This window comes from Mchenga conophoros, linkage group LG11 (assembly GCF_057382185.1).
Source record: "Mchenga conophoros isolate Kocher_MC1m ecotype Shallow Benthic linkage group LG11, M_conophoros_male_GT1.1, whole genome shotgun sequence".
NCBI lineage: Eukaryota > Metazoa > Chordata > Actinopteri > Cichliformes > Cichlidae > Mchenga > Mchenga conophoros.
Genome location: NC_140536.1, coordinates 32162948 through 32184796, shown reverse-complemented (window position 1 = coordinate 32184796; position 21849 = coordinate 32162948). Strand labels below are relative to the sequence as shown.

The 21849-nt window shown below is 40.6% G+C and overlaps 2 protein-coding genes across 4 annotated transcripts in view; one reads left to right on the top strand and one right to left on the bottom strand.

Annotated features, from left to right (window-relative positions):
* Positions 1-12896, top strand: part of LOC146564623 (uncharacterized) — a 40638-nt gene extending 27742 nt beyond the window's left edge. Inside the window, exons 1-4 of one of the 2 annotated variants that reach the window (XM_085290397.1) lie at positions 9258-9595; positions 10562-11113; positions 11250-11317; positions 11828-12896. In XM_085290397.1, the coding sequence (XP_085146523.1) occupies positions 9559-9595; positions 10562-11113; positions 11250-11317; positions 11828-11920 (750 nt within the window). In that variant the 5' untranslated portion in view covers positions 9258-9558 and the 3' untranslated portion in view covers positions 11921-12896. Of the gene's footprint in view, positions 1-8188; positions 8980-9257; positions 9596-10561; positions 11119-11249; positions 11318-11827 lie in introns of those variants that run through there. The other variant, XM_085290396.1, reaches the window with a different exon arrangement.
* Positions 12897-15408: 2512 nt separating this feature from the next.
* Positions 15409-19031, bottom strand: LOC146564622 (uncharacterized). 2 transcript variants are annotated; one of them, XM_085292534.1, is made up of 11 exons: positions 18815-19031; positions 18539-18717; positions 18350-18443; positions 17616-17972; positions 17403-17520; positions 17237-17328; positions 17021-17135; positions 16549-16650; positions 16189-16356; positions 15908-16063; positions 15409-15671 (listed from the first exon to the last, which is right to left on the bottom strand). In XM_085292534.1, the coding sequence occupies exons 1-11, from the start codon at positions 18995-18997 to the stop codon at positions 15457-15459; spliced, it is 1779 nt and encodes a 592-aa protein (XP_085148660.1). In that variant the 5' UTR covers positions 18998-19031; the 3' UTR covers positions 15409-15456. The 2 variants fall into 2 exon arrangements, with proteins under 2 accessions (XP_085148660.1, XP_085148661.1); XM_085292535.1 differs by lacking the exon at positions 16549-16650.
* Between the last annotated feature and the right edge of the window lie 2818 nt (positions 19032-21849).

The following is a 21849-nucleotide window of genomic DNA, read 5'->3' as shown; positions in this document are numbered from 1 at the left end:
TATGTGCCAATAAGAAAGATCGGTATACACTCATCTGTGTAGAATTCGAGAATTCCTTGAAATTGTTAGTCTGCTTGCCTATCGATCCTGCTTCTTGCACTTGCACTTCAATTAGCTAATTTTAGTTTTTTTATTTATATTGCACAAAAACAAGAGTTCAATGGGGAAGTGCAAACTGCATTTATGACAGAAAGAGCTGCGTTGTGCTGCTAACACAATTTCAGTTCTTTGCATCACCTGCTCCATTATCCAAGAACCCAGAGTGACATTGAAGCTGAATGAATGCAGATCCCAGCCCAGAACTGCAGTCAAATTAGGCCATCACGCCTAAATGTGACTCACGCCAAAATGTGACTCATTTAAACTAACATAATCATCCTGCTTTTCCAGGTTTCTGTAAACAAGGTTTGCTGGGTTGAGCAGCAGAGTTGAGTATGTGAGTGGCACCAATTAAAAACTTTGGTTGATTGATGACTGAAGGCTAAAGAAACAAGACAAACTTCATATATTTTTACATTTATTCATTTAACAATCAGCCCTTCAGTAGAACTGGAATAACAATACACAGCCACGATCAAAGCAATAACAAAGAGAGTGTACAAGGTTAAAAACCTACTTAACATGTTGGTGTCTTTTAAATTGGTGTCTGTGAACTACCGAATTTGCTATGTTTTCTCTTCAAGCAATGAAACCATTAAACAACTCTGGAAGGATGGTTTGCTTTATTCTTTCGCTTTTAGTCTAGGTTTCTAATTCCAAAAAAGTTCAGGCAGCTTGGGTGTGTGTTTGTTGCAACTATGTAAATAACTTTTCCTGAGAATGTAAATTATATGAAAAAATTGTTCTGTCCCATCCTGGCTACCTGCGCCTCATTTTATTCCACAGCAGTGATCCCGAGCAGCAGCCCAAAACATGCTTTGTGTTTTAAGGATGTACTGATCTGCACCTTGTTTTGTTGCTGCAAAGTAAAGTAAAATTAGCTTCACTGCATTTCCACAATATTAACAGTTAAAACATTTGCTATGTAGCAGTGGTCCTCGGGTTTCAGCCAAGAGTATGTCCTGTAGTATTCCCCAGAATCAACGCAAGACAATTTTTATGTATTGACGAGCTATTTGACTACAGCTTATTGTTAAAAATAAAATTATTTTTAAATTGATTTTAAAATCTATCAACAGAGATTAGGGCACAGACTACAAAAGAATAATTACCCACATAGCAGACAGGTCTGGGCTGGATCTGGTGTCAAGCCGGCACCGCTGGCTGACTTCTGGCATGGTAAATGGTATGTCATCCATATATGGGCCAGGCCTGGCGTAGATGACACTGTTTAACAGTGATTAACAGACTCACTTTCAGGTGACTCTGTAATTTGGCACTATACATATAAACCTGATAAGGGGTCCTCTCATGGACAGTGTGCAATGACACACAAATAATGACATTTCACCATAACCCTTAATGGCGAAAGGCAGTTTGGAAATTTAAATGAGATTACAATTGTTGTACATTACTCTAAAATCAGTGCTATGTACGTGACTTTACGATCACAACCTGATTTGAAACAGGATCTAACATAAACATTCTCCCCCTGGAAATAGCTCTTAGATATTAAGAGAATATGTCACATGAGATCACAGGATGGCAAAAAATGTACGTTAAAATGAGCTCATTTGGGCTCTTTTCATTGGAACACTAAAGTACCACAACAAAGAATAAGTGCACCTATATCTCTGACACTCTTAAAACCTTTCATTGTAAAACACTTGTGAATGCACACACGGACAGAAAAAAGATAATGAGAGAGAGCTGTTGTATAACTTTCATCATCATAATGCACTTTTTCTAACACACAGTTTCTGACAAAAAACCCAGCACCAAAACAAAAAAATCAAAACACCAAATGTAAGCCACAGAATATACTGCTGAATAAGACGAAAGTTAAAAAGCTTTAATTCCAAGTCATGAAAGGTAGTTGGCAAATGTCTGTAGCGTGACTTTGCTGTGACCTGTCAATATTTGGGATGTTTATAGTTATTAGAAAATGCTTTTTTAACCTTCTAGGACCTGATGTCCACGTATGCCGACGTCACATTTTGTGTTGTTTAGACCACAATACTAAATTTTATTCTATAAGGGCCTGATATCCACTTATGAGGACATTATACTGCCACCTGGTGATGGCAGAAGAGTATTTCTCATTACACGTTAGATTCAAGATGGCCAACAACACACCCAGAAGTTCAGATGGCAACTCCTGAGCCACACTTCAACCAGGTAAAAAAATCCAATCACATTTCTTGGCTGATTCTTGTTCAGATATGTACAAAAGTGTTTAATGTGTGTTATGGAAGTCAAATTTTACAAACGTTACTAAAGTTGCTAAACATGTGGTACACGTATGTGGACAGAGGGACTTAGTCTTGTTAGCTTTGTTGTGTGGACAGAGGGAGTTATGTTGCTAACAACATGTGATAATGAAATTGTATTTTTGGTTGATTTAGGTAGAAAACAACAGGTTACTACAGTTCAAGCAGATATAGCATGCTTTATAAATAAAATCTCCATAGTTTTTTTTCCCAGAGTGTTATTCTCTCACAAGAGCAATGGAGTTACTGTGGTGGACAACTTGTTAGACATTGACGATCCCGTGGGGGATGCTGAATATCAACCCCCACGACAGGGGCTAAGCAGCAGTGAGGAGGACAGAAGTGGGTGTGAAGACCCCATTCCACGGCCCACTCAGCTTATCAGGGGACGTAAACATCTCTGTGATGAATATGAAGGATATCGTTCAGATTGTGACATTGGCAGATCACGCACTCCCAGATGTCACTCTTGGAAGAAGAGACAACACCAGGACCAAGCCATCAAGAGCAGTCTAAGAAAGGGCGTGGGATGCGATGGAAAGCTTCTCCGCTAACACCAAATCAAGACCACTTTGAGCAAGAAACTGTGCAGGACAGAGAGGGCTGGACCCCACTGGACTACATAGAGCAGTATATTGATAAAGCTCTGACAAAAATGATTCCAGATTGTTCTAATGCTACGTCACTGGCTAGAAGTGGGAATCCACTCAACACATCAACTGATGAAATTGATCATTTTTTTCGGTGCCTGTATTTTGATGTCTTGCGTACCATATCCTACAATCAGGATGGACTGGTCCAAATCCTTGAGATTCCTTGCCATCACTGAAAACTCTTGACAGATTCTTCAGACTGAGGCAATCGCTCAAAGTGCTCATTGACAATGTTCCAGAGGACCTGAGAGAGTGTAATAAATTCTGGAAGGTGAGGCCTTTTCTGAAACGCATTCTGAAAGGCTTCAAATCTCAGGCTCGCCCAGAATGCGTTTCAGTTGATGAGCAGATGATTCCTTTGACAGGGGCTTGTCCATATCAATATCTGTCAATGAAGCCAAACTCAGTGGGCATAAAAAACTGTGTTTACGCAACAGCAGATGGTATTGTGCTGGACTTTAACATTTATCAAGGGGCAGCTGCACCCCTTGAGCAGGTTAAAGAACCAGGGGATCTGTTTTTGGGAGGCTTGATCATAGATTGTCTGTCTCAAATACTGCATCCTAATACAAATGTTTACTGTGATCGGTTCTTTATGTCCACCCAAGGTGTGGAACACATGATGAAGAAGCAGATTCTAAAGTTATGAAGAATCAGGTCGCTGCAGCAGTACAGAAGTGACCAACTGACAAAACAATGAAAAAGAAACGAAGCTGGACCTCAGCACAAGTTACCACTGCGGATGGAAAGATTTGCATGGTTAAGTGGTATGATGTCTACTGTTCATGCTGGAGAGCCAGACGACACCTGCTGGAGATGGGTCAAACAACTAAAACAATATGTGACAATCTGACGACCAAGTATTATCCCTGAATACAACTCCAAGATGGGTGGAGTTGACCTTGTTGATAGAATGATGAGTTACTATCGCATGTGTGTCCATACAAAGAAATGGACACACATGCGAATGCTAATGCACTTTATGGATCTGCCTTTAGCCAACAGCTGGCTACTGTACCGCAAAGACCTTACTGTATGTGGCACACCAAAGAAGAACAGCATGGAGTTCCTTGAATTTCGCATGGAAGTGGCCATGACTTTCTTGGCTGAGCATGCCAATGACAGCTTTGACTTTTCAGTGCAGGAAGAAGACCCAGATGTGTAAGTCCAAGGGAAAAGCATCCAGTGAAGGCAGTGCCCCATGTCTCATTCCGCAGGAGGGCTAATGCACATCTGTCAGGGGCGCCGAAAGTGAAGAATGCAGTGTGTTGCAGAGCAAAAGACCGCTCAGGGAAAACTCAAGAGAAGTGTGTTACATGCAAAGTGTTCCTCTGCTTACAGGCAGATCACAACTGTTACACAGCCTTTCACACATAGGTGTTCCCATATTTTGTTTTGTTTTTTGTTTGTTGGGTTGTTTTTTTTAGCCATCAGAATTGTTGTCTGAAGGCCAAGAAAGATGCCCAACGGATTTACTTTACCAGGTGGATCATCACGGCCTTGCCATATTAGTCCATTTGATCGAACTTTGTTATTATTTATTTTATTTTATTTTAGTTATTACAGACGGGACAGGCATGACTGGGGTATAGGAAAAGGAGAGAGAGGGGAAGAAAAACAGAGGGGAAGAGGGACAGTGAGAGAGGGCACTTAAAAAAATCACCTGGCTCACCTGTTGAGAGGAAAAAAAGAGAAAACAAGCAAAAAAAGAGAGCAACACAATACAGAGCATCACTGCAATAACCTAAATAAATTTAAGTAACAGTAAATACTAAATATTGTATGTATTTATGCAGCACGCAAAACTGACAGTGCACAATGTGCTTTGATGTAGCAGCCAAGAAAGGTGTAGTTTGTGTCTGTGAGCACCTATGTGTACACCTGTGCGCATACCTGTGTGAACGGGCGTGCCTGTATTCAAAAGGTTTCTCCATGTAACATTCTGCTGGTGTGGGGAGCCAAAGCCCCATCCCCCAGGGCATAAAGCAGGAATGGAGGAGATCCAGGCCACCAGAGTGCGGGAGCCCAAGGAGGACCAACGGAGGGGCAACCGTGCCACCCTCCTGGAAAGAACTGAGGAGAGCTGTTGTGGCCATTTTTGTTGAATGTTCATAAAATGCAATTTGTATTCATTTTTGTTTTTTCTTTAAAGGTGTAAGAATATACTGACCTGGTTTTGTTATTTAAATTTGTAATTAATTTTATTGGAGAAGCTTTTGCAAAGTGATTGGTTTATTAGCTTATGGACCCTCCCATTAATCAAGAGATTAAGAGCACCCTGGATGGGTGTGGTAAAGAGGTTTTTCGTTTTTTGTTTGCCAAATGTCAGATGGGAAGATGGGAGGGTTAGAAAATGATTTTTTGACCACTTTTGAAGTTGTTAAAGCAAATTAAATTAACTTTCGTTTAATTTTAAGTTTTAAGAAGTTATTTGGTTGATTTTTGTTTATAATTTTGCACGAAATAAACCACATATGATTTTTAAACAATGGAGTCAGAAGTGCGTTCTAAAACAAACCTCCTGTTGCCACCCACGGCCTTTTCTTGGACTTTTTTGGTGTTTGGAAAGTAAAAGGCCGCGACAAGAGCCTCAGACGTGGTGTCACCCAGCAGCCACAGTACGGAAGACACAGGGGCTCCAGTGACGCGCCCACAGGCTCTGCTCGCAGCCAGCCTTGCCAGAGTGGACCAAGCCTCAGGCCCAGAGGTCTGAGGGCCCGACTGAACCACGGCCACCTGGCCCCGCCTCTCATGACTGTGTGAAGGCAGGCAGGAAAGGTGGACCCAAGAGCAGGACTCATGGAGGCACAGGTGTACTCTAAGTCTAATTTCATACTGCAGGTCTTAATGCTCATTTGCGATTTTCTGATCAAATCAGATTTTTCTTGTCTGGTTGTTCACACTAAAAATAAAATGTGATAGCAAACGCGCTCTAGTGTGAACAGTTCACGGCCCTCAAAGCGGCCCGCATGCGCAAAAGAAGACGTCACACACAACGCGCTCTGTTTAGACCCAGACGAAACAGTATTGTTTGACTGATGTCCCTTAATATAAAGACTTGTTTCGGACTTTACGTTTCCCAATTTTGCTTTAAGTTAAAGTTATTTTTTTATTTACATATGGCCTAATAATTATCCTTATTGCTGTTTTAGAGACAGAAAGTTGCAGATTTCTGTCAGAATCTGCAGATTATACAGTACAAATAAAATGTTCACGTTTCTCTAACGTTGTCTTCCCAACAGTTTAACTACATCTACACTGGATGGCCAGGAGGCGTTCACAGACCATGACAGAACTAGAAACAGAGAGAAAATGGGAACCAAAACCTAGCGACTAGAAATCTTAGAATAGAATACACAACAAGAATAAACAAAAACAAAAGATAATATTAAATAACACAAAACACTGAGTCAACAGACTCAGGACCATGACACCGCCAAGAAGCCATCGGGAGTGAGCGGGTACCCAGACCTGAACACCGAGAACCACCAACGCACCGACACTTGAGGGTATCAGCCACCAGCAGGGAGTGTGCTGCCCACCCATTCCTGGGAGGGCCTGAGTAAACATGTTCCCACGGGGGGAAAAAAGTTTGAAGTAGCAGTTTTGGAGGGAAATGTTTTGTTTTCCATGTGATGTTCAGAAATCTTTTACTTTTTTTACTTTGTTACAGACATACGTGTTCCTGTAACTGTTAGAAGCACTTCAAATGAGCCATATTGTTCAAAGGGGCCCAATTGTTGTTTCTCATTTTGTTTTTGTACTTAGGAAAAATGCTAACACCAAATAAAGTTTTGCACATCATTACTCAATTGTGACTTTTTAGTGTTCTATCGAAATTTAAAACGAATGTCCTCATGGGGATATCATTTTTCTTGGGAACTACATCAGGTAAAATGATACTTCTTTGTTTTTACATTCATCGGGTCCCAAATAACAAAGAGAAATTAAAAATGCATGCCATGAAGGACTTCGGATCTTAGAAAATTAAACAACAAAGAACAATGTTCACATTGCTCTATGCTCCATATTAATCTATTCCCCTGATTCTTGTCTTTTCATCCACTTCTTCAAGGCTCCTTCGTAAAGATGGTTCCATCAGATTTTTTTCTCCAGTTTAGATGAAAAACAGCAGTCATGTTATTAGTCTTTAGCTTCTGGCTCATCTGGAAGTTGGAGAGGAACAATATGAGGGAGGTCTGGAATGGTGTGAAAACCATCACAGGCCACAACACCAAGAAAAGCACAGTGGGGGGGACTGTGGAGAAGGCAAACGAACTCAACAACTTCTTCAACAGGTTTGACCAGCCCACAACCCCCCCACCCTCACCTTCACTACAGAGTCCAATCCCCACTCTCCTACCTCCCTCGCTTCCCCCCCTTCCTGACCAACCCGTTCTCACTCCCAACGCGTAAAATAATGACGATTTGTCACGTCCCTTAACTTCTCATGCTGACGCCTAAGGTACCCTTCCACGTTTTTATGTGACGCTGTGGGTTGTCAATTCATTCCAATATGAACCCGCTCGCGGCGATCAGAGACGCTTCGAGCAGAGGCTCCAGCCATCCATTTACTCCAATAATAACCCCATCACGGCGAAACATGACGCCGAGAAGCACAATCTAACTGGAGAACCGGGGACCCTCTCCGCGAACGGGTTTTTCTCCCTAATTTAATGCTTTCTTTTAATGACATCGTTAACATTTCTCAACAAAAACACGAAAGTATCACTGATAATTCAACAATAAAATCGCTTCATGTTGTGGCCATCACACAGTGTTTTCCAAACTGATTCACGATCTGAAAGTGCGCAGATTTAACGTACATAATCCTTTGTTAGGTTTATTATTTTCATTTCACACGTAAAACACATTTATAGATTCATTCACCACTCCTGCTAGTTTTGGATGCGCTCGGCTCCAACCAATCAGACCAATTTACGCAGACGCACTAATCCCGTAACTGCACACTACCCATAATCCTCAACCGCCGTCGCTATGGAAATGAAGATAACAACAGCTTGGTGCTACCCGTTATTCCTTTATTTACTCTAAAATAATAACCAGCGATAATACGAAATTAAACTGGCCCAGTGTTTAATTATGTAATTAAAAAATGCAAATTGTAGTATTTTATTTTTTACAAATTGCAATATTTATCTACAGCGCGCCTTTAGCGACACGTCAACAGATCTTAAGCAAGGCGATTGGATGGTTTTTACTGCAATGCATCTTGGGAGTCGTAGTAAATGTATCTTTCAACTCACGGTCCTGCAGCGAAGTTTTCGACTGGACACGAGGCAGATCCTAGCTAAGTAAGTTGTGATAAACTGTGGGTAATTTGCATGTTCACTGAAATATTAATTTCAGTGATATTAAACTGATATTAAACTTGAAATGTTTTCACAGAGCAGTCTGTGTACCAAGAGAACTACTTCTGCAAAAGTTTATTTAAATTTTTTTGTGATGTATTCTCATGTGTAAGACACTTGCTTGGCCACCCAGCTAATGTTAGTACTGCTCTATTTTAGCAATGTATCTTTTCTGTAATCAATTCAGGGTTTTTTTTAACCCTATTCACGTAATTAACTCAATATTAATGACTTTAATCTCGTAATTGATTTTTTTTTCTAAATATGGTGTAATACTGCCTCGTAATATAAGTTATTTCTTTGGTCATAAATTATTTTTGTAATCGTTTCACCAAAACAGACCTGAAATAATCCCTACATGTTCCATTTTCATTTGCAGAAATGACAAAGCCAAAAACCAAACCATGCCCTTCCTGTCAGGCCCCAAACACCTGCAACAGGAAGACATGCAGTGGATGCCTGGGCAGCCTGAACCTAAAGGAGGGATTGAAAAAAAAACAAGAACAGTTTAAAAACAGTAACTGGGCTGCCTCTGTTAAAAAAAACAGAAATGCGAGCAGGGTGGTTAATTCAGCCCAGTTGTCAGTAAGTTTAAAAGTTCTGATCTAATAAGTGGTTGGTCTGGTAGACAATTCTTTATTAATCACAGTTGTCAATGTTTTCTTGTATATCATGAAGTAAGAAACTAACAAGACATGTATATACACATAAAATATTAATTTATAAAAGAGCATAAATAAAAAAGTTATTCACATCAGAATAACATCATCACACTAAAGACATCCAACTAGAAAAAACTTGTTAAAAACTATTTTTATTTAAGCTACTTCTGATTTTTAATTTAATCGGCTATTAACTGAGAGACAAAACATTTCAAGATGGATTTTATCATACATTTACAGGTTTGGTCACCATAAATACTTTTTAACTATCGACAACAATAAAACAACAAAGATGTGAAACTTAAAGGTTTGTTATACATCAATTTGCTTACATGAAAGACTGGCTGCATGTTTTTCTTTGTTGTTCTTGCAGGTTTCAAAGCTACATGCCCTGGGCTACCAACCAATTCTGTTTCTTGGACAGTTTGACCGTAAGGGCCGTATAGTAGGGGACGTGATCACTCAGATCGAACCAGCGGAAGGTGCTGCACGTGACATCCTCATGAAGATGAGGAAGCTTTATGAACACCTTCTGAGAAGTAAGATATGCTTTGTCCATTATCTGTAACCAGGTGTCCTTATCAGGTAGCCTATCCTAGCTGTCTTTGGGTGATACTCATGGTACACCCTAGATAAGAAGGCAGATCATCACGGGGTACATAGAGACAAACAAGATGGTGAGGATGAGGATAGTTAACAGTCACCAGCTATTCTGTTCTACTCTACTCTATTCTGTTCTATTCTATTATTCAGCCAAGGTTCAGACCAGTAACCTTCTTGCTGTGAGGTGACAGCTGCCCTACATGTCCTGTTGCTAACATGAAAATAGTGTTATATCTGCCTTATTACCTCCCCATGTGTCGGTCACATCACCAAAGCTAGCCATACTGAACCTCTGGTGTTACCCACCTGAACAATTTTGTATGTGTGTGTGTATAGTATGGTCTTTCACACTCATGTATATACAAATGTAATTTTAAAAATCTTCACGAAAACCAGACCTGATAATTCTCTTCGAGACTTTCTAGTATAACAAATGTTATATAATGTTACCAATATGAACACCAAGATTCTTAAATAACTTATATACTTCTTAAGAGGTTACCTGATTACCTCCCTGAGGTAGTTAGCATCACCATTGTACAAAACTCCTAAGTCACAGTACTAGCTTGAAGTGTCAAATGTTATTCACTACAAAGTCAGGAAAGTAGTGTCATCAGAGGAAAAAGTCATTATCTATCTGGATTTATAGTCACACTCATTAATTTTTTAATGTACAATGTAGAAAAGCACTACAGATGTCACACTACCCTAGAGGGCACTTGTACTGAATTATTTGGGTCAGTGAGTGTGCGAGATGACTTATTTGATGCCAATATTTACCAGTTGTATCTTTAGTAAAAACTTAACTGAAAACATGCAAATCACTACTTATTATGTGTTTATGTGTACTGTACATTTTTTCAACCCATTTTAATGAATGTTTAATATTTAAAATTTTTCAGAATTACAAGCTTCACCTCCTGCTAAAAGTTCTACACCAGCAGCTGGACCATCCTCTGCTGACAGTGTCGATGCTGGACCAGTCCCAGACCCAGAGGCTCTAAACGAGGAATTTATTCTTCATTTAGAGCCTGTACCAACATCTTCCCTCTGTCAGCCTCCTGCATCCTCCTCTTCATCTCTGCTTCCTCCTGCATCCTCCTCTCCATCTCTGCTTCCTCCTGCATCCTCCTCTCCATCTCTGCTTCCTCCTGCATCCTCCTCTCCATCTCTGCTTCCTCCTGCATCCTCCTCTCCATCTCTGCTTCCTCCTGCATCCTCCTCTCCATCTCTGCTTCCTCCTGCATCCTCCTCTTCATCTCTGCTTTCTCCTGCATCCTCCTCTCCATCTCTGCTTCATCCTGCATCCTCCTCTCCATCTCTGCTTCCTCCTGCATCCTCCTCTTCATCTCTGCTTTCTCCTGCATCCTCCTCTCCATCTCCACATCCTGCATCTCCCTCAATTTCTACGGTGTACACCTCGGATGTCCCAAACAAAAAAAGGACAAGGAAAGGTTAGACGTAATGGTATTGTAAATGTACGAAACACATGACATGTTCGTTAAGTTTGTTAAGATTTCTTTTTCTTAATTTTTGCATTTTTTCCAGTTTTACAGAACTCATGTAAATATTTCATTTGTTATTTTTCAGAATGCCGAAAACACCGTACACAGAAGATTTTCAAATATGAAGAGATAGTAGACAGGAGAGTTGTAAATGTAAGTAATTTAGCCTGCTGTTGTGCAGATTTGTTTGCGTCTTTGGACTTCCCGGATTTGAACTGTGCCTGACTGAATATCCATAAGCTTTTGTATTTGATGAATCTACACTAATTCAGCCACTGAGTCAGGATTTCACTCCAAATTGGACATTAAATAAGAACAGACCACCTGATACGACCTGTTCATGCTGCCTTCCTGATGTTTACGTTCTTTAAAGTCCTCCTGACATCATGCTCAGAAGGAGTGATTGATGTGGAGGTGCTCCTTCCCATTCAGTAACATCTGCTTCAGTTAGTTTTGCTTGTGAGCCACAATGTAAGCAGTGTTGCTTTGCTGACATGCACTCAATGCTGGCAGTACAAGCATTGTAGTGGTTCTTATGTTTTTGTAAACTAATTGTATAATATATTGAGCCATTCAATAGTACACAAATGTTTATAAGCTCCTTTTTGTATGCAACTTGCATGTCTTTCTTAATTAATTGTTTGTTTATATCATGTTTTTCAGGAAAAAGAAGAAGTTAAAGTCAAGTGGAAGCCTTGCTCAACATGGTATGTAGTAACAACTTTGTTGGACGGGAACAGACATTCATATTGTTGATAAATAGTTATCAACTCAATTTGAATTCATGTATTTGGACTAAAGTAAATTGGGAGCTTTTAGCTATCGAGCTCCTCTTCTGTGAGGAGCTTGATAGCTGTCCACCTCCAAAGTCCATTATGAGTTTTGGAGGTGGACATGGTCAACACTTTTAAGAGTAGGCATAAGACTTTACTTCTTTATAGAGCTTATAGTTAGGGCTGGTTCAGCTCAGCCCTTAGTTATGCTGTAATAGGACCAGACTGCTGGGGGTTAGTGTCCCCCCCCTCTCTCTCTGTCTCTTTCAGGGTTATGCAGGCTCAGTATTGGTTGAAGATGCAGTCACGTCTCCTTTTACTGAAAACTCTCCCCCTCTCCCTCACCACCATCTGTAAACATACATGTCTCAGTAATGCAGTTCATGCATGTTACTAACTAAACTTCTTCCCTGGAGTTTCTGTGCTCTCTCATCCAGCAGGTTCCGATGGATCGTGGCTGCTGCTGTGGTCCTGCTTGACATCTACTACATATATTATTACTCTCTGACTTGATTTGATTAATTTATATTACAATGAAGGTGTATAAAGCATGACATGAATATAGAAGATATTTCATCCTAAAAAATTGTCATATGTCACAACCTAAATTGTCCTATTTTGTGTGTGGTTGTCGTTGTTGTTTGTTATGTTTTTCTCCTGACAGTGGCAAAGTGTGGGATGACACATGGGAACCTGCGCAGTTTTACACACAGTAAACCAGGCACCACAGGTCGCAGAGATCGCACAGTTCACAGCTTGTAGTTCAGCATAAAAGTTCAAAATAAAATATTTACTATACATTTCAACCAGTGTCAGTCTCTGTTTCACTCTCTAATTGTGGCTTAAGTACCTAACATATTCATGAATCTGATCGATCAATAATATCTTCCCTGCACTCGACATCTCATAGTTTTACATATCAGCCAACATTATTGTCTACATCCTCATAAATATAGAAGTGACTTGCTTATTATAACATATTACAAGGTAAAGTAATACTGCACTGCACGTATAGTAAGTAACACTTACTGTGTATGGGAGCCTAAAGCAAAGTTAACTGCACCAGTACCAGCTTCAGAACATATTGTATATTATATGTTTCTACCTTTTTGTAATATGTCATGTTTAGATGCAGTGACAATTGCACATTTGGAGTTGTGGTCATATGTGGTCTTTATATACAGGGTATTAAAAAAAATTGACATTTTTTGCTATTTTTCTTGTTTGTTTGCACAATATTATTGTGTACATATTACATATGTAACATCATTGTTAATATTATTATTAGATATCAAAGATACAATTTGATTGAGGGTTTTCCTGTCATAATTTCAATAAAAATGCAATTACACACGTAAACAATAGGATCAACATAAACTTTTAAAAAGTCTGTTGATCAAATGCTGATTTTCAAAACATTCTAGAGGAAAACAGAGATAAAATAATCTGAACAGTAACAGTGATCGTGGATGATGATGGAGGCTTCAATGGATTATTCTGTTTCAATCAATAGGTTTGTATCTATGACAATAATTTGATAAGTTTAACAGGTTGGTTTAGGCCTGGCAATACAGCAAATATTCACAAACTTTTGTTTTTGAAGAATGTTTATCTTTTTTGAAGCTATCTGGCAAAATGAGACAACCCTTTTAACCTAATCTTTATGTCTTTTTTGTGGCTATGATACTGGATTTTGGTTTGATGCATATGCAGGTTACAGCTGGGGAATGGCAGTATGTTGTGGATTGATTTGGCATGTTCAACCACTGTTACACCAAACTCTCTCACTTATAACATGATAAAGGCCTCTTACTCAGTGTCATGGATTTTCTATACTTTTGGGGACACAGGGCCAAAGTCTGAGGCAATAAGTCAGATCAAAGAAGGCAATGATTCTAAAATGGGAGTTTACTTATGTCATTATATATATCCAGGAATATGTGCCAGAGGATAGTTGTCATGAAATCAATATTAAATCAAAGTATTCCTTAATTACCACAGCTGACACGAGTTCTCCATAGCTGCCTGCTGTCTCAGGATCTGTCTCCAAAAAGGACCAGGGAGCGCTAACATGTTATGTTCTAAACTGATGAAGAAAATGCACATTAAACATAGTATAAACTTACTGAGTGAAGTAATGTCAAGAGGATTCCTTTAGCTCCTATTGGGTTGGTTCCTTGATCAATGCAATACAGAATCATTAATCTGGTTTTATGTAATGTCCTCAAAACATGTCAAAATGAGGCTCACTAGTCTGTGTGGCCTCCACATGCCTGTATGACCTCCCTACAACACCTGGGCATGCTCCTGATGAAGTGGCAGATGCTCTCCTGATGGATCTCCTCCCAGACTCCAGGACTAAAGCATCTGCCCACTCCTGGACATTTTGTGGTGCAGTTGGTGGATGGAGCGAGACATAATGTCCCAGATGTCCTCAATTGGATTCAGTTCTGGGGAATGGGCGGGCCAGTCCACAGCATCAATGCCTTCGTCTTGCAGGAACTGCTGACACACTCCAGCCACATGAGGTCTAGGATTGTCTTGCATTAGGAGGAACCCGGGGCCAACCGCACCAGCATATGGTCTCACAAGGGGTCTGAGGATCTCATCTCAGTACCTAATGGCAGTCAGGCTACCTCTGCCGAACACATGGAGGGCTGTGCAGCTCCCCAAAGAAATGCCACCCCACACCAAAACTGACCCACTGCCAAACTCATGCTGGAGGATGTTGCAGGAAGCAGAAGGTTCTCCACGGCGTCTCCAGACTGTCACAAGTGCTCAGTGTGAACCTGCTTTCATCTGTGAGGAGCACAGGGCGCCAGTGGCAAAGTTGCCAATCTTTGTGTTGTCTGGCAAATGCCAAACATACGGCACTGTGTTGGGCTGTAAGCACAACCCCACCTGTGGACGTCGGGCCCTCATACCACCCTCATGGAGTCCATTTCTGACCGTTTGAGCAGACGTGCACATTTGTGGCCTGCTGGAGGTCATTTTGCACAGCTCTGGCCTTTCTTTCCTACCCCACAGTACCTTCCCTTACCATTTGTTTCCTACTCTTTTACTTCTTCTTTGATGACTGTTGTCTTTCTAGATAAGCAATTTCATTTGCTCTGGGGCGAGTCAATGGCTCGGGTGCATTCTGGGACTGTCAGTTCACCAGTGTGCTGGCATGCTTCTTAACAAACACACCACTACAGCAAACATCTCAGTTGTACTTGTTGATTTCTTCGACAAAACACTGAACAAAAAATTTACTTGTGAGTGTGCTGCCTGGTGCTTTTAAATTTTGTGATTATTTGAGCAGCCCAGAAAGCATCCCATAAATTAAATTATGTTATCGTATCTGAACATGTACACTAGTCATTAAATTAGATGGGAAATAATGATTCAGGGTAAACAACTGCACCAAGGAAATTCCATTTTTCTTCTCAAAATGTAAAATGTCTGTTGAAAAATCACATTGAACAGAGATGTGATTAACTTTTTATTTTACCAAACATAACATCAATGATGACACAATCAGTCTTCATCAGAAGTGCTCAAATCACTCTCAGTGGCATCGTCTGGAATGTCCTCCTCCTCCTCCGAGTCCATTTCCAGGAGTGGTTGGTGGCTGAGGATTCTCTTGTACACGTCCTTTACTTTGAGCATTTCAGCTTTCAGTTCACTTTGTTTTTTTAAAACCAGGCTACAGAGTCCCTTCTGTGCATCCTCCGACATGCCAACAAAGGAGGCTGTAAAAAGAACAAAACAAATAAATATGAGAAAAGTAAAAAAAACAAACAACAAAAAAACATCACCTCATAAACACAAGGAATTAGGATGCTGTAATTAAACATTTTTTTTAAAAGGGAGAAGGCAGTGTTAGCTAGCAATCTAGATATAGGTAAAAGATCCAGTAAGACTTTAGCATCTGCTCTTATTTTCAATCGATTCATCAAAAAAATTAATAAATAAATAAAGTGCTTACAGTCTGAGGAGATTGTCCCCAACACCACAGAACGCATTCGCAACACTGTCCAGTGATGCCGCATCTCCCTGCAAAGGATCATCTCCTCCTCTCTCAGGCGCCTCACAGCCATCACCTTCTCAAAGACCTTTCTCTTTGTCCGGAGGTCAGCAGCAGCTACAGTTTAACAACATCAGATGGGAAAACATAGCAGCATATTATGATTCAAGAACAAAACATTCAACTACTGCTCAGATACTGGGAGCTTGTTTAAAAAGGATATTTATAAATCAAGAGCTTACGTTCACTTGTGCTCTGCCAGGGCCAAATATCGGTCTGCATGAGGGCATCACTGGATACGATTTGCTTTGTTGGTTCAGCGAGCTTGTTGTAGTCGTCAACAGCAGCCGCCAAGCGTTTCTTCTCAACTAAGATGACCTTGCGAATTCTGTGTCGCCTCTTGTTGCTATCTGTAAATAATCATAAAAAATTCACACCTTCACATAATGTATATAGTTTCATTTTAATCTACACTCATCAATTTGTTTGCTAGAACAAATCACATCCAGCTTAAACAAACCTGGATCTGATTTGATTCTGTTTACAAAGTAGCTGTACAAACTGAGCATCAAACGGTCCGTTTCAAAGAAACTGGGACGTACCATTTTGTCTGTAAAGACTTTGTGTTCGCACTCTGATGATGACGACAAGCTCCTCTATTCGTGCCTGCAACGCTCCAAGGCTGCCATCAGTTTGATCACTTTCTAAGTGAGAGGAATATTAATCAGAATACAGGATGAGTAACAGTCACCAAACTACAGTGGACTCTGTAATCACTGACTTGATGACATTCATTATAAGACATCTGGAGCCTTCATGTGCTGCTATCTCATGATAATCATGAGATAACAAGTATGTTGGTGTTCAGGTTTATAAAACCAACTAGTACGACATCATTTCAACCCAGGTTCTATCCAATTTGATGAAACGCAACAACTCTGCCATAAATTTGCTTTTACAAGGCTTATTTTTCATTGTTTGTTGACACTGTCAGAAAGATCTTAACTCTAAGTTCTTTAATGAGGCCATGGTGGGTCCTATTGTTATACATGAGTGCATTATATTGAGACTCACCTTCAGCCCATTTCTGCACATCGGCCACCCATTGCTGCAGTGTGTCGTCATCCACACCCAGCTCATTTCTGGTCGCATTCAGGCTCTCCACTTGTTCTCTAAGGATCCTTATGATCTAAGAATGCATTCATAAATGTCATTCATATTGACATTAAAAGAGTACTGGTGTTTTCCCCCCATTACCACACACATTAAAATGGGTGTTGAAAAAATGACCTTTAGATATCGCTGGCTCAAAGTGCGGCCCAGTTGTTCCACTTTCCTTTTGTTCCACCCCAAAGCCAGGAGGGTCAGCATGTTTGTTCGCCCTGCATTTCAGTTAGTATACAAATTAGAATTAATGAGCAGGAGACTGAGTGGAATCTCAGACACGGACACATACCTGCTTTAGACATGTACTTCGTTGTGATGGCCGCCCTAGACAGGAAACTGTTTACTTGTTCCACCTCTTCTCCAACTGTTGAACCGGCCCCATCCTGAAACGCACCTCCCCATTTGATCTATAGAAAGGAGGTCACAATACATGACTGCTGAATTCATTCAACCTTATAACAAAATGTCTCAAACTAATCCAAAACTACAAGCTGCAGTATACCTCGCATTTCCAAGTGTGAGCCTTTGCATGCATGACGGAGAGAAAAGGACGCATTGACAAGAGGTTCCTCAGCTCAGGGCACTGCTGAGCCACCTTGGTTAAATAGGGGAAATATTTACAGGCCACATCGGAGCAAAGGAACGTAATATGTCCTGGGACGCTAGCTGCCAACTTCCTCTGGAGAAAAAGGGGGTAAGCAAAGATCTCCCCTCGAAACATGTTCAATGCAGCTAAGAGGACTCCGTGGCGACAACCAGCTATTTCCATGCCCTCTTCATCCAACTTCCCAGTGGACTTTTTGGACGACTCCTTTGCTGCAGTCCAAGATGAAGATCCGCACAACCCTTTCCCCGGGACCTATACACTCAAAGATTTTAACATAAAAGACATGACATGATTAAGCCCTATCAGGGACAAACTTTTTAAAACAAATGCATAACAATTAGCTGAATTAGCCTCGAGTCACACAAGACCTCATATCTCCCCAGGACAGCACTGATAACACAAAATAAAAATCATGTTGTTTTTTTTAAATACACATGGTGACAAAATTAAGTACACATTAAGATAAAGTAAAGTAAATAGTATTACGACAACACCAAGAGAAAAATAAAAAAATATCGACCCATCCATATATGTCCACACACACACGTATTTGTATATGGTTACGGCATTAACGTCATTTTAACAAGATTAACGCTAACAGCACTAATATATATATATGTGTATCTTACATGATTTGTGTGTCTCTGGATGTATTTCACAAACTCAGCAACTTCCTCATCTTTTTCAATGAAGACACCTTCAAAGTTCCCCTGCTCTGAAGTGCTGAACGAACACAGTGACAGTTGTTTGAAAAGAAACATTAAAATACATTTTTCTACAAATCCATATTTGACTTATGTACACAATGCATAACGTACCTTGCATTAGACTGAAAGCGATAAAGCTTGCGGTTTCCATCAACTGAGACGGCAAGCATGTCTGGAGTGCAGGCAGGGCAGCTAAAGCATGGCTCCTTGCACATCCTGTCCACCTCAAACTTTACAGCACTCCATTCCAAGAAACTTTTACTGAAGGCATCAGCTGATATTCGACCATTCTTTTACATAGAGGACATACAACAGAATATTCAAGGACAGTCATCATAAACATTGATTTGCACAATTTCCTTAAACTTAGCAAATTTAGAAACTCACCCTTCCGAAATGGGCTGTTCGTTCATCCAGCATTTTGACAAATGCCTTAAGTGACATCCCTGGTGCAGCCTTCTTAATGTCATAGAAAGACTGAAAGGCATCCATTGAAAACAGGGTGCAGAAATTTAAGGTGCCAGGCCAATATCCACTACCCAGGATGTCCTTAACTGAGGGGGACCACATTAGGCCACAGCTGGTGCAGCTCACCACTGGCAGTGCAAGGTTATAACGGCCTTTAGAAAGGATAAGGATGAATTCAGTCATGGCTCAAAGCATTCATATTTTTCATGTTGTTTTCAAATCGGTCTGGTAAATCCAAATGACCTTTGACAGGTGCCCACATATACTGCGGGCCGAGGGTAATTAAAACCAAGATAGCAATGCACAATTTGCAATAAAACCTCCAAACACATCTATTGTGTATGTAGTGTGTGACAAAAGGGCAACTTACCATTTATGGTTACAAAAGCCACAATTGCGCCGGGTGAAACCTCAACGTTACCTGCTGGGCAGTCACACACATGGTCTGGCCTTTGCACAGGCAACAGCCGAACTAACATTAAAACACACAATATATATAAAAAGAATTAGAAATTAACTGATACACAATAAATATACAATAACAGCACCCACTCATACTCATACATAGCAAGAAATGCATAAGACTTAAAAACTGTACCTATTGGCTTGTGAAACTCTGATGAAGGCTGCAAAAACCCTCCTGTTACTGCCTCTCTGTTGTGCAGGACAAAGCATGTGTGAACTGCAATATCACAGTCAGCACAAAGGAATGGAAGAGGCAGGCAGTCCAGACACCTCACAACTACTTGTTTGCCACACTGACACACACGGTGTGACTGTGGATCCAGAGTAGCTAACATATTGTCTATAAGACAAGGCCTGGCCTCTTTCCACTTTTGCGAGGACACCATATTTCTGATCGCCCAGTGAGTAGCAGCTGACTCAGACGACGTCTCACAAGTCATGGCTGTGTCCTCTTCTCCATCCTCCAACAACTGAAGGAGCTCCTGACGAAGCACCTCAGTTCCATACACTAACAGAAAAAAAATAAAGAAAGGAAGAAACTCTTCCACAAAGTGAAAAACACTCTAGGCAGTATGTTTCTTAGGACTCCACAAAAGCCCTGCATAACTCAACTATAACAACAAATATAAAAGTAAACAGAAATCACAACATATACAAGAAGGTAAAGTACCTTTTGTTTGGTTGACACTGGCAACATAACTAGGTTCTTCACGTGGACATTGATGCTGCTCTCTGGACACTTGGGGGGGGGGGGGGGGGGGATGAAGAATATTTACTTACTGAAATTCTTTGGTGAAAACAAGTTGTGAGATAAAATCAATGGTTGCGTGAACACTGACCACGTGGCATGCAACTAGTACTTCGACTGGTTGATGGTCTTTGAGGAATAAAATCTCCCTGTCTGTCACGTTTTTTCCAGCGCACTGGTCTTGGCTGAGGTTCACTCTGTGCATCATTCTACGCAATTAACAAGGAAAAAAGGGAACACCTAAAATACAGTCTATGATTAAAGCAAAGATGATCAAACATCTTAAGTTAACCAACTTAATTTGACATAAACTTATACACATATATAAAAATTTATTTAAAAAAAATTTCAAATAATATAACGTTTACTCCGTACAAAATATTAGACAAGCGTGTTCCCTCTTTAACAACTGTTTCCACTAAATATGTTACCTGCATATCTTGAAGGAGTTCGTCAGCAGCCTGAAGCTCTTCCTCCAGCTCGGGATCCTCTGAATCACTCATTTTCAAGCTAAAGAGGAAAGAGATTTTTGCAGAACTCAGTGACATAAACACATAACTAACGCAATTCAAATGATTTTCAGTCTTGGCGCTCCAGTTAACGTTAGCAATTAACGTTAGCATCATCAGTTTGTAAAGAGCTAGCAGAACTCTTAGCACAAAAACTGCTTTACGCACCATGTGAGGGTATTTTGCAGCACACAAGTCCTTTAACGTTTGTAATAGATTTAATCCATCATCGTTGGATTAAATGGCTAATGCTGCAGTAGCCACGTGTAGTCGTTACCTAGCAAGCATGCTGACGGTAGCTGTAGCCATTTTTAAATACATTACACCGTTTCCGAGATCAGTCACCTCTGTTTGTTTGAAGCTTTTATGAAAAAACAAACTTTGAAACACACATCAAGGTATTACTTTAAATATATGTATTTTTTACATACCTGCATTTAGAATCAATCAGTTCCGCCTCATTTTCTTATTCTTATAAATGGGTCTCTCCGTTCTCCCATCAGCCTTTGCTTACACAGGTTGCGTCTGATTGGCTGGAGCCGAGCGCATCCAAAACTAACAGGAGTGGTGAATGAATCTATAAATGTGTTTTACGTGTGAAATGAAAATAATAAACCTAACAAAGGATTATGTACGTTAAATCTGCGCACTTTCAGATCGTGAATCAGTTTGGAAAACACTGTGTGATGGCCACAACATGAAGCGATTTTATTGTTGAATTATCAGTGATACTTTCACGTGTTTTTGTTGAGAAATGTTAACGATGTCATTAAAAGAAAACATTAAATTAGGGAGAAAAACCCGTTCGCGGAGAGGGTCCCCGGTTCTCCAGTTAGATTGTGCTTCACGTCATGTTTCGCTGTGATGGGGTTATTATTGGAGTAAATGGATGGCTGGAGCCTCTGCTCGAAGCGTCTCTGATCGCCGAGAGCAGGTTCATATTGGAATGAATTGACAACCCACAGCGTCGCATAAAAACGTGGAAGGGTACCTTAGGCGTCAGCATGAGAAGTTAAGGGACGTGACCAATCGTCATTATTTTACGTGTCGGGAGTGAGAACGGGTTGTCCTGACACCATGACACCCCCCTCCTCCAATCCCTCTCTCAGCAGCAAGACATCTCCCCCCCTCCCCTCTTCCCAAACATCTCCCAGTGTCACAGTGGATCAGGTCAGGAGACAACTGAGGAAGCTTCGCCCCAGAAAGGCAGCAGGCCCAGACAAGGTGTGTCC